Source organism: Ambystoma mexicanum, chromosome 1q, assembly GCF_040938575.1.
Source record: "Ambystoma mexicanum isolate Mex_15411 chromosome 1q, UKY_AmexF1_1, whole genome shotgun sequence".
Classification (NCBI taxonomy): domain Eukaryota; kingdom Metazoa; phylum Chordata; class Amphibia; order Caudata; family Ambystomatidae; genus Ambystoma; species Ambystoma mexicanum.
In genome coordinates, this window is record NC_090922.1 from 219249828 (window position 1) to 219263315 (window position 13488).

General features: G+C 44.0%; 1 protein-coding gene across 1 annotated transcript in view; it reads right to left on the reverse strand.

The window, feature by feature from the left end:
* Positions 1–13488, reverse strand: part of LOC138526786 (sulfotransferase 2A1-like) — a 248725-nt gene that overhangs the window by 124021 nt on the left and 111216 nt on the right. The window contains exon 3 of the mRNA XM_069637478.1: positions 2860–3071. Coding sequence (XP_069493579.1) covers positions 2860–3071 — 212 coding nt within the window. The remainder of the gene's footprint in view (positions 1–2859; positions 3072–13488) is intronic.

Here is a 13488-nt window from a genome sequence, read left to right on the forward strand (position 1 = left end):
TAAGAAACTATTTCAAATAAAAATGCCCAAATCCTAATGTGAAAACATGATAACCAAGGGAAGATTTGGGTACTAGACCACCCTTAATGTCCAGTACGTGGATACCCCCGTTGCACATCTGTATCACATTCATGCCAAGCAGTGTCCACAACTATTCACTACTCCTTTTACACTTGTACACTCAGACCACAGAAAAAATAGACAAGTTGACCCCTTCCCACACACCACCAGGGGAGGTGGGGACAGCACTCATCTGGGCAGACGAGACCTGGTCAAAACCCTGTGGGAATAGTCATCACGCCATGGGGAGAAGCTGGTGGTGATGCTACAGTACTCGTCACACACAGGCACACCCCACATACACTCACGCAGCAGAGCACATACTTTAGGGCCCGGGAAGTTCAGGGGCTGCTTGCAAACAGCGACAGGGATGCATCTATGGAAGAGTTACAGATCTCAAATCGGCATAGGACTCAAGGAAAGCAGTAGCCCAATATAGTTAAAGACCATTTTACAGACGTTCCGGGTGATTTATCTAAACACAGCAAAAGGGGGAACCAAGCGTGTGTGCGCACCTCGGTGTCATGATGTTATCCAGCACAAACTCTGATTCCCGAGGCTGCGCTCCCATCGAGACTCCACTCATTGAAAGGTGGGGAGGGAAACATGGGAGAACAAAACAGCGATCTTACTACGCCCAGTGACATTGAGAGTGCGCAAGTGCATGGGAGAGGGGGAGGGGAAACGTGCATGGAAGGGGGAGAAGTGGAAAATGCGAAGCAGAGAAGAAACAGATAAATAACAATAAATAAATAATAAAAGGCAACAAACAGTGGTAGTGCAGCCAGCCATTTACAAGTGCTAAGTTTAAGGCAGCAGACAGGGTAGGTCTGATAAGTGCAGGAAGAAAAAAAGGGGGGCTGTATGGGTACAGATACAGACCCCAGTGCAGGGGGTGGCCCGGAGGCAGTGCGGGAGGGTGGCGGGGTGAGCAGGTACCTGGGCCCGAAGGACAGAGGGTGGCCAGGTGCACAGTGCCAAGAGAGAACAGATCAGCAGGGGAGAGGGGGAGCAAAGGCAGAAGAAAAGAGGAAGGTCTTGAGGTGCTTCCGGAACCAGAGATGGTTCTCCTCAAGTTTCAAAGGGGCAGGGAGGCTGTTCCAGAGGGAGGCCCCAGTCGAAGACAGAGATCTACCCCCAGCTCATTTCTTTGAAAAACTACTGACCCTGAGGGAGTTGTATGTAGAGGAGCGAAGAGCTCGAGAGGGGAGGTATTTGCGGAGGGATAGCTGAAGGTATTTTGGACCCAGGCCCCAGAAAGCCTTGTGGACAATGCAGAGGGTTTTGAATTTAATCCTTGCATCCACTGAGAGCCAATGGAGAGATTTCAGAGCTGGACAGATACGATCCCAGGGCTTGAGGCCAAGGACAAGCCTTGCAGTCCTGTTCTGGATTAGTTGCAGAGGGCAGAGAGTAGAGGCAGGTAGAGTTAGAAAGAGGCTGTTACAATAGTCCAACCTAAAGAGAACCAGAGCTTGGGATACCATGAGCTTCCGGGGGAAGGAGAGGAAAGGCAGAGTACCTCTGAGGAAGTGCAGTAGGAAATTTGACTTTTTAGAGACCTCAGAGATGTGGGCGGAGAAGGAAAGGGTGGAGTCAAAGATGACCAAGGTTCTTAGCCTCGCAGGTTCGGGGTAGGAGGAGTGCCAAGGGAGGCTGGCCAGAGAGTGAGGGGAAAGGATGGTGAAGGTGTGCCGATGAGGAGGATCTCCGTCTTGCTGGCATTCAGCAAAGATCATTGGTAGCACACCAATCTTGAATGGCAGAGAGGCAATCAGAGATGAGAGAGGGAGAGGAGGTGGCAGAGGGCAGTCTGAAAATGAGTTGAGTGTCGTCAGCGTAGCACTGGAAATTTGAGCAGAAAGTGGCAATGCAGCGGGCAAGAGTTGCCAAGTATTGGTTGAAAAGCCAGGGCCAGAGGTTTGACCCCTGCGGAACACCACAGGTAGAGAGGAAGATAGATGAAAGGAACGACTCAAGTTGGACCTGGGAGGGTCGATCTGAGAGGAAAGAGGTCAAGAGGTGGGAACACGGCATTGCTCTGTGCTTCACCTCTGGGCTTTGCGTATCAGATCTAATCAGATCCTGAATAATATCGTAAGTGCACGCCATCTTGGGTGGACAACGTTTCTTGACTAACTCTTGCAAGTGTACAGGACTAGCTCTTTTGACTATTTTCATTCGACAAAAATTAAGAGCAGAACAATTGTACTTGAATACTAGGTGAAGCACTTTTATATGTATATAGTGAAGAAATGATAAGAATTGTTGGATACCCTAGACAACACAGAGAGGTGCTCATAGTGTTTGAGTAAATAGACCCTTTGGCTACCTGGGTTGTTGACTTTATTTATTCCCTCACGCATCCAAGTAGGGGGAGGCACCCTGCACTCACCTCATTCTTTCGTTGAATGCAGCATTAGGTGCTGCAAAGGCTGGTTTCTCCCCTGAAAACTAAACTCTGGTCCAATTCTGCAGCACTACGTAGGCGCCGTTCAATATTACCAATTATTGCAATGCAACTCCAGCTCTAGTCCCAAATTAAGATATCAAAATTCAATTTTTCATTTCAAAAGGCCACGTTGATGCCATCCGATAGTTGCCATGGTTTCCCCAAGATTTATGCAAAATAAGTGCTTATTAGGAAATTGGAATGCAACTAACTGAATAATGACATGGGCAGAGAGAGGAGGCACCAAACGGAGTAATGCCTAGAATGTAGAGACATTTTGAAGGACGGTTAAACCAACATCAGCGTTGGGGTGACCTTGTTTTTTGCCTTTGTGTCTTCTTCCTTACCTTCGCTTTTGAGCCCACTAGGGATCGGGGGAAGATGCTCTTGGCCAAATGACTGGTCATGAATGGAGGTCTCTCAGAGCTGGTATTGAGCCGCTTTGCCACGTCTATGACCTCGATCCAGGGAGAGCGCTCCCAATTCGGGACAGTCTTGCTCCATGTTGGGTCTCCCTTGGAACGGATTAGACTCAAGATTTCAGTTAACCACGTTGTACCTTAGAAAGGAGAAGAAGAGGCAAGATTGAGCTTGTATTTGCAGAACTGCCATGCTGCTTTCTGTAGCAATAGCACTTGATTGAGTAGATGCAATAAACATCACGAGAGCAGTCGAATGCTACACTCCAGCTCTGGGCACATTAGGCTGGGAGGGGCCTGTGCATCTTTCTTCATAGCTATGAATGTAATGTGAATATCAGTGGTAACCAGATGTCCTGGCTTTGGGGAACTGTCCCGGTTTCTCACCATGTCCTGACAAGTGACTGCAAAATGCTCCCATCTTCCCACCGTTTAGTTTTAGCTCATTGAGGTGGCGTTATGCATGTGGATGAGAAAATAATAATGGTATAGGTAGTGGCATGGCACATTCTTCTGACAATTTTGAAGGACACATCATCTATGCTCTCAAAACACCTGTCACGTTATGGTGATTTAAAGCAGCCCTTTCTGCCCGCAAAAGCATCTTCCTGAAAAGCAGTAGGGCATTTGCAGATATTCAGCTGCTCCTGATGTAGAAAAATATATGAAATCTTCACCAATTGTGCCTTTTTAACCAGCAGATGTATAAGCAATATGGCACTGCTTGGACGTCAATGATTTCCGGCAGAAATTACTGTCATCCACACACACCTCCCCCCGGGCCTCCAACCCCCACCCTCCAACCCCACCCACCCTCTGAATCCTCTTGGCACTCACTAATGTGCATTTCAACTTCATTTATTGCATGTGATCAATACCTTCCCCAATGATACGTGAAAAGACTGCACGAGTTGGGAATAGTGATAGTGAATGGAGAAACTCTCTATATAACATTGAACACACAACGGATTACATGATTAGTTGATCAGATAGGACTTTAATTGTAAACATTTACAAAATCACAATCTAAGTAGAACACGCGTGGGCCAGAAAGTTGGATGGCAATGCTACATCTAGTAGGATATTCTTTGTCTGCAATGCTGTGTGGCAATTGTTCAGCACGCGGACAATTCTGTTTCAATCCAGTGGCTCTCCATTACCGGTAAAAGAAGCATGTAGCATAACGTCATCAATGCATTCAAATGTTGATTTCTTATAAAGTGGCTTCGCAACCCATAAAACATACTGCAATTCGCCACTATCTTGCTTACTCATTGCACCTGCACCAGTTCTTGCCTGGTCCCTACTCACATTTCCAATGCGAGTTTAAGACTACCCACCTCATCTGTTCTTCCATCCCATCCATTGTAAAATGTAATCTTTTGTGACAGTATTTCAGGCGCGTGCTTTGGAGTACCTCCCACCTCTCTGACTTCACCCTCCTAGCACTTACTCCTATCATCTGTTCCTTGACTCTTGATAGCAGCTTGTCGGTCTCCCCTCCTACCCCCCTTGTTCTCCCCTTCTCCCCCTCCCCTGCTCTTCAAATTTGTCACCGACAGTTTGCTTAGTAGCGTGCCTTGTTCTCCTTCCCCCTCCGTCCCCTACCCCCCCTCCCACCCCGCCTCTTGTTTACCACCTGCACTGCGTAAATTGTCGTCAGACATAGTAATGTTACTGCTTGCTTTGCTCTCCTTCCTATCCATTACCTCCTGCCTTACTTGTTCTATGCACTTGCACTATCAGAAATGTCGACAGGCCTATTATGATAGTTATTTTCACATTCTGTATTGCTTCAAGGACTTTTGCTGAATGTAACTGTATTTTCCTATGTCCCCTCCCTCCTTGAAGCGCTTGAAACACATTGTCTATAGGCGCTATATAAATAAACTATCATATCAAACTATCATATCATACTTCTCAATACCCTGTGTGGCAAATTCAGTAAGACATTTCAAATCTCTAGTCAATCGCTTGTCACAAATAATCTACCCTAGAGCCTCACAAAGGGGTGTCCCAGGCTCCAGTCATTTCTTCCCCCTTTGCTGGTCCTTACTCATTGGAGGATGTGCGCATGCCTAGTAGTGTTGGTTTGCACCCTGTGTATGTTTGTTTTGCTGTATGGTGCAGAAGTGATTGCCACTTTTCGACAAGTGAAATGTCCATTTGTTCATCATTTTGTGAATTCCACCATGGATGGTTTTTTATCAACTGAGATCAGTACCATAGTTCTCCCAAACCATTTCTTCCAGCGCCATTGATTTTCTTAATCACTGATTTAGACACATGCAAAATATTCAACTGATGGCCAATGTGCAAAAGCTTCTCTCTAATGACTTTGGCTATGCTCCTATGTCGGTCAGTTGCTAACAGTTCAACTTCTATGTATGTATGTATGTATGTACGTACATACGTATGTATGTATGTGTGTGTACATGGATGTATGTATGTGATTTATAAACACTAAACCTAATTGGAAAGCAACACAGCACTGCACAAAGGGTATGCACCAAGGGTTACACCCAGTGGTCGAAGTGTGCAAAAAGAAGTAGTGGAACTACTGGTCTCCACCCGCTCCCCACAAACCCCATCACCACACACCCTCCCCTGCACAAAACAAACCCCCCCAAACACATGCACCTGCTGTTTAAGGGAAAATTCAGTGCAGTGCACAGAAATTGCAGGTTTCAACTTCTTCCTACACTTTTATTATAACACGAAACCATTCCGGAACTGTTTATTTTTAAAATAAAAGTATAGGATCAGTAAAACTTAATTTAAAAAAGTAGAGGAGCACCGCTACCAACCAGTCTTGTCCACTTTGACCACTGTTTACAGGTGAGGGTGCTTTGATGAATCCTATGGATCCCTCACTGAAACCCTGCCTGAAGACCCCTCCCAGGTGGCCAGGGAAAGGTAGACACTTCCTGGTCCCGACCTTGGGGGTAGTGTATTGCGGGAGGATCACCCTGGAGGAGATAAAGCCCAGGGTGGTGAGGCGATCCTGTGGGATGAGACACAGTTAAAGGGGAAGGGACCTTTTAAAGGTACGGAGACATGTAATGACTTATTGTCGTTATGTGTCTGAACCACGCATTAAACCTGTTGATCTGAGAAAAACTGGTGCAACATCTTTAAATATCCGCAAGAAGGAAAGACCGGTTGAGACTTCCAAGGTTATAAATACCCCTTACTCCCAAAGGTGCAGTGGCAGGACATCTATACATGATGGTTTAAATGAACTGCCTTTTCCTTTTCAAATACTCTTGTACCTTTTCCTTAAAGGCATTTAAAGGAAATAGATCTGTAAAATAAAGCTAATAAGAAAACCTACTTCTGTTGGTTGGGATTACAAAGCCCAAGAACTGGCAAGAGGAAGAGGGGCCAAGAACAATGTTGCAGGAGTTGTCAGCTTGTTAAGCATAATGGCCCAACCTGAAGGAAGCAGATAGTCTTAAAAGGCCCCCTAAGGTGCAGGCCATTAGATGGAGCTGGAAGAGTCGCATCAGTAGCAGCAAAGCAGAAGCATATTGTTGGCAATCCAAGAAGAAGTTGGTGGGAAGAAGGGATGCCGGGAATTTGACCAAGCAGATAACAGCTGCCTGTACTAAATCTGAAGGGCAGAGGTTGCGCAGTGGAAGGCGTGAAAGAAGACTGCTTTCCGTTATGTGAATCAGATTGCAGAGATTGCGCAGGAAAAAGTGTGCCAGAGACTGTGGCTGGAAGTTGGTGTACAGTCGTGGGTCTCAGGAGCGAGAGGGCTTCCATGACTGCATGGCAGGGATGAAAACACCTTCACCAAGGAAGAGTGTGTGTGCCCAAGAGAAGTCAGAATCAGGTCCTGCAGCACATGAAGGGAGCAAGACAGAAGCCGGTGAGTGTTACCAAGTGTTCTTGGCCCTTGTGCGAACAAAGGCAGGCAACTGTAGGCAAGCAGAATCACTTGCGTATGAGTGAAAGTAGTAATAAACCGACAGTTGATTTTCGGACAATGGGAAGTTTCAGAGGTAGTCTATCTCAGGATCGAGTCACACCATTTGCACACTGTCTTCCCAAGCATGCACACGCCTGTATGGCTCACCACAGGTGGACAGTTTACCATCTCTGGACACCTACAAGTGCATTTCCTTTCCCTTTTTTTCCGCGTAGGCATGACCTGAACATTTGTTGACAATGCGCCCATCCATTTATGGACCCACCAGCACCTAGATGCTGCCACATACCGATATTGCCGGATTGTGAAGAAAGAGCGGGATAAGTCCATCTCGCCTGGACCTGCTAGGTATTTATTCAATTTTACATTCTAACCTGCCAGTTTTGGTAACAACACTTCCGGTCCTTACCAACAGATCGTACGCGCACTGGGTCACTGAATCCTTCTGTCCGGACCACACGGACATCCAGACATTTCCACCTCCACATTGATTTCTACCAAACACGGTAAGATCCTTTTGGATCAGTCTCGGCATGGAGACTTTTGATACCTAATTAAGCATATATTGTGGAACCAGATTGCATGGAGAAGCCTGGTTTGTTATCATTAGAGAATCATTACCCATTTAGGGATTAATTATCTATCATTCATTCTGATTAGTACTGAGTAGTAGTGATTAGTTGTCCATTATCCGTAGGAAGGGGAACGTAATTGTCTGACTGACTTTCAATCCGGACATTGAATTGGAATTGATCCAGAGCAGTTTTTCATGACTGTCAATTTTTGGGACTGAATGTACATCCATTTGGCCAAGCTAGAAAAACATTTTTTTTTTCTGACGACGCTTCTGCTATTTTGTTTGGAACTCTGCGGAGACTGACTTTTTGGGAAATCTGACCTTTGTTTTGGATTTCTGTTGGTTGGAATTTGTGCACATTTATGGCAAGTCGACGACTGTATCTGCGTGTTTAGAGAAGTCCTGAAGCTTGTTTTTTTTAACTCACATAAGCTGTGAGGTTTGGTTGAAGAAAATCCTGAGGGTTGAAATAACAGAACTGCAGAATGAGCTCATTTTTTAGTGAATTGAAAGCAATATGAAATCGGCTTAGACATATGCTTGATGCTTGGGAAGTTTTGCTGGCACCAACCATAATGATGGGGTTGAGAAAGAATAGTGAAGAAGCAGGAACAGAAATGACACCATATATTGATGGCTTGCGAGCAATAATATATCGTCTCAGACATGTAATTGATATCTGGTAAGATGTCCCAGCAGCATTGAATTAGCCATTGAAATCTTTGACAACAGCAGTGATGGGTGGGAACAGAGTTCCTATGGCGGGGTGAAGCGCGAAGTAGTGCACAGAGAACATTTTAATATTGTTCGTGGGGAGAAAGCGTTACCTCAGAATAATGACAGAAATAGTGTGACCCAAACAGTTTGTTCCACTGATAGTGAGGCAATAACTGAAGAGATTGCAGCAATAGCAGAGCAACACATTGAACAAATTGAACAAGATGTTTGCTATGAAGAGGAACTGGAGAGTGCATTTTTGACAGATGTGCAGTATGCCTACAGGAATGCATAGAGGGGTTGCCTATGAAGATTTGCATTATGAAACTGTATCATTGGAGACACCTTTGCATGGAGGCAGTTATGTGAAGCATTTGCAAACTGGGTTTGTGAGAAGAGATGAGATGGTAAACATTTGAATGATAATGACATTTGTAATGGCATTTTTGGCAGAATTTGTAACAGCAGTGTTTTGCCTATGTTAAGGAGTGAAAATCTTGTTTTGACTATCGACACTGAAACATGGATAGCAATGAAGGAAATAGTGAATCGAGTGGATCATGCTAAAGTTGGTTGTTCTGAGAGATTGCATTCTTTTAATTTTTTGAGATTTCCGACTAACTGCATGGAGAGAACAGGTGTTTAGGTTTTGAAAGCAATGATGCAGAAACATCGCATGGAATTAGCAGACTGTTGTTTTGAAGAAGGAGTAGGCAGAGAAGGGAAGGAATGTTTTCTTTAATTTGAATTGCATTGCACATGCAGGAAGCAGTGTGCATTTGAATGAAATTGATTTGTTTTGTCAACATTTAGTGATTCAGCGTTGTGAATACATCATGTTGAAAAGGGAGTCTGTGGCTAGAATGCATTGATCTGACACCATTGTGCTTTGAAATCGGTACTTGCATCCAATGTTGGCTGTTCCCTCATGAGAAGAGCTGGGACTGGCATGGCTGGCATGGCATAGCAACAACTGGCATGGCAACAGCATGAATACTGACAAGGAAGGAGAGAATTTGAATCTGGATTTTGGCCTAGGGGCAGGAACAAGGAAATTGCATGGAATTGCCATCTGCATTGTTTTGCAACACTCTGAATGAGTGCCACGTGAATGATGCATCAGTATCAAAAGAGGATAGACAAGGGAGAACTTTGGAGATAGGGATAGTGAGGAAAATGCTTGAGAAACTGTTTTGATTGGCATCAATGAAGGAAGCTTGACGCAGTGAGGCTCTGAAATCTGTCACTGAAATTGTCTGTTTGCGAGGACACACAATTGAGTTCCGTTTGCAGGTGGAACCACACTTTCTGCTTTGGGCTATGCTTTGATGCCATAAACATGTTTGCTGAACACACACACTCGTTGTTGGCATTTTTGAACACGTAGCTTTGTTGACACGCTTTGTTGACATTCCTTGGATGAAACCTTTGCATCAGAACTGTATCTGTACTGACTTGGAATTTTGCACAGATGTGAGGACACACATACTGTTCTGTTTGGCTGCAACCTGAATTGATCACAGACTGACATGCAGTGAGAGACTGGAAATAACTTAGACTGGAAATGTAACTGAATTGGCCTGCATGACCAATACACTGGAAATGTATACACTGAAATTGAATACATCCTGATGTCCACAGTACACATGCATTGATTCGATGCATTGCATTTTCGTTCTGAATAATCTGCTTGCAGACACTGTTGGCTTCACACTTTTGACTTGACTTTTAGCTATGACATGACATTAGAGATTACATTAGAAATGCTTGCATTTTGTTTTTTTGCATTATTGAGATAGAATGTTTTTTCCCTTTGCAATTTTTCTTGTTTTAGCATGCCACATTGAGACATGTTTTGACAAAATGTTAGTAATGATTATATAATCATAAGAGGAGAAACTAGATTGCATGGAGAAGCCTGGTTAGTTATCATTAGAGAATCATTACCCATTTAGGGATTAGTTATCCATCATGTATTCTGATTAGTGATGATTAGTTATCCATTACCCACATATTATGTAGCCATTTGCATTTGCTATAGAAAGAGGCCTGTTATATTTGAAGTGCCTTGGTAGAGACATGTAGATATTTGTTATATGTATTATGAATGCATTTAGAGACACATATGAGTGTGCACTTATGAGTATACATTGAGCTTTGAGTATAGCGCTTGCCATTGCGAGTTAAAGAGAAAACGCTAGAGAAAGCATGAGGCCTATGGCATTTTGAAGCCATCCTGAATGAGACACAGAGAAGCGCCACAGACTGCGAAAGTTGTTTTGAGTTACAGGGGAATGAGGAATGTGTAAACAGTTTGGTTGTTCAGACAGAGATTAGACGTGACTTGTCTGAGTGGAGAACGGAGAAGGGCTGGCTTATCAGGCCTGTTTGGCTGGTGTTCGCAGACAGATTGTGGGGGTCATGCAGGGAGTGTTTTGAACAGAGGCAGAAGAGAGGGATTTCGTGAAGCTAACAGTGGGGTGAAAAGAGGAATATGAGAGATGGTATGGTAACACGTAACACAGATAGCATGTACAAGATAGGCTGAAATGTCACGATGACAAGAACATGCAGTAATTGAGAAGTACAATGCAGTGCATCACAGACTTTTAGGCACTGCTTGGATTTAGAAATGCTGACAGAGAGATTGAGAGATCGAGGGAGCTGCTCTCTGTGAGATCGAGAGACGTTTGGATGACTGAGATGGATGGAGCTGCTCTCTGAGTTTGAAGAGAGATGTTTGGCGATGACATAGGAGAGGCGTTTTAGATGGAGATGGCTTTGGACGTTCGGGAGCTTGGGTAAGCATTCTGATGAGAGCGGATGCAGATCGATCTGGCAGAGAGAGGCCAAGGAAAGGCCCTGACTGGCTGGTTGCAGAGTGGGAAGCTTGCACATGGCCCGAGGGTAGTATTGATCTGAATAAGACACGTGCCAATGGGGAATTAGGACAGACACTCACACAGATCTTTTGGGTTTTATACGATGGGGAAATCATACAGGGATTGTCTCAGAGAGAGAGAGTGGAGTGTGGTGAGGATTGGAGAGGAATGGTGTGGATTGGAGAGGAATGCTGAATTCTGACACTTGCCATATGTATGAATACACTGGATACGTTGCTATTAGATTGCTTGCATTAGAAGCCTGTAAGGCTTACAGTTATTGCATTGCAGATTAGATTTGCACCAAGAGCATAAAGGTGCAAATTCGAGATTTGCATTATAGTAGTGTTTGCATCATGCCTTTCTGTGCATGAATACATGTATTTTATTGTTATTGAAACTGACTTGTGTGTTTTCATTTTGTGTCCAATGTGCATTTTATTTTGTGTCTATTTTTATGGTTATGGTAATAGCTTATGTTTGTGTGTCCATAGCATAGTAACTTAGTAGTAACACAGTGCACAAATCGCCCTGAGATACAAGAGCAGGGGGGGGCATAGTGATCCACCACCCCGAGGTAGATTTGGGGACTAACAATATTGCCATTGATTAATCCGTTTTAAGTTGCACCTAGAACCCCACACAATCCTGATCCTCGACAGATCCCACAGGATACTCTTACTATAAACATGCTCTGTCCTGATGAAGGCTAACACAACAGTAGCTATATAACCCAGCTCTACTAGGCCGAAACAAGTCATGTGACAATATGACTCCAAGTCTCAGTGTCCAACATAAACACTGTTCAGATTAGTGCATTGAAGCACCTTGTATTGTTAATGTACATGTGTTGCTCATGCTAATCCTGATAGGATATCATGGAATGTATATTGTGTTTTGAATCACGATCCAATGTACTGATTTTGGGGGAGCACGAATTGTATCATGTATTGATATCGTATGTAATTGTTGAGTCTCCTGTGACAGCTTGTATATTGAATATTGTTTCATTTTATTTATTAAATTTGCTACATAGCAACTATCGTCACCTTGTGGTAATCCATAACAAGAGTATTTGTATGGGGTTCTGTGACCTTGCTCATCTGTTGTATTTAACATTCACCCACCTGGGTAGAGCAGGGATGTAACCAGGAGCCTAGTGTATAATAATAGTCCTAGTGCAGCCCTTGGCTGTGGGCACAGTATTGACCTCAAGTGGGTTCTTTACTTTTTCAAAGTTTCTTTCACTAAAATGTTGTCATCCGATCTCTGTAATTTTATTGAGAAGGCTTCCCTTCTCTTTACTTCTTCATAAGTAAAAGATGCAGTATTCAAAATGGTTCAGATTTATAAGCTGAAAGTTCTCTGCCATTTGGCACCTTTCGGGAAGTGTTAAAGGTTTAAGGTAACTTACTTTCAATCAGTTTGCAACATTATTGAATGTCGCATTTAACAGACTTTATAGCTTGACTATTCTTAGACGTTTAGTACCTGCGTGATATGTATAAAGTTTCTGTATATGTAACTTGGTCATGTTTGTTTAATTCATTAAGTTTTAGAATTCTCATGAGCGTTTAAATTGTTCTCATCGTACAGAGACTATGAGCCTTTAAATTGTTCTTATTGTGCAGAGACTCTCAACAGGTTTTGCTTTGTCTGTGACCACTGTGTTACAAAGTATTCAGCTGGCTTTCATGAATTAACAAGTCTTTCATGTTTGTCGGATTTCAGTAAGGATTTTATTCGGAGACCTCTGACAATGTGTCTTTCTATCCATGCAACCACTCTAACAAAGTATCCTTACGTGCAGCATCAAACACTTGCATGCCGTGTTTCTTCCGACTGGAAACTCGCCGGATGCTTTGATGTGCGTCCTAGCAGCACAGATCTGCCAGCCTTCTCCTTCTGTGTTCAGAGCTCCACCTTCTGCCACTCAAGTACTCCTGGGTCGGCTTCTCACCCCAGGACAACACGCCCCTTGCACAATGGAAAAAGGGACAGACTTCCTGCATGGCTACCCTTTCATGCTTCTGTCCTTTCCACAGAGCCCCTGCTCGTGGGCCGCTCCTCCTTGAACAAAAAGCATGTTGAATATGAAACTGCACCCTGCTGAACTTCTTGGCCTTTCTGCTGCTGCAAATTCACTGATACTGCTCCCGTCACCATTCCCTCTCATACACAAGTTAGGTGCAGCACTGTAACAGGTTGCAGGTGCGAGTTCGCAATCAGCCCTGCCTGACCATCATTAAAGGACATGCCTGACCTTTACTGCTCTCAGCAGGCTTCTTCTTCGTCCCAGTACCCAAGTGGTGAAAGCAACTAGTCTTTAGTACTCTTGGTTCCTTTTTCCTCATCTCATTACCTATAATGGTCATGTGTCAATTATTTAGGGGAGATTGTTTTGCAATATCCCATAAAGACTCAAGAAGGGTTGGTTTGCTCATTAT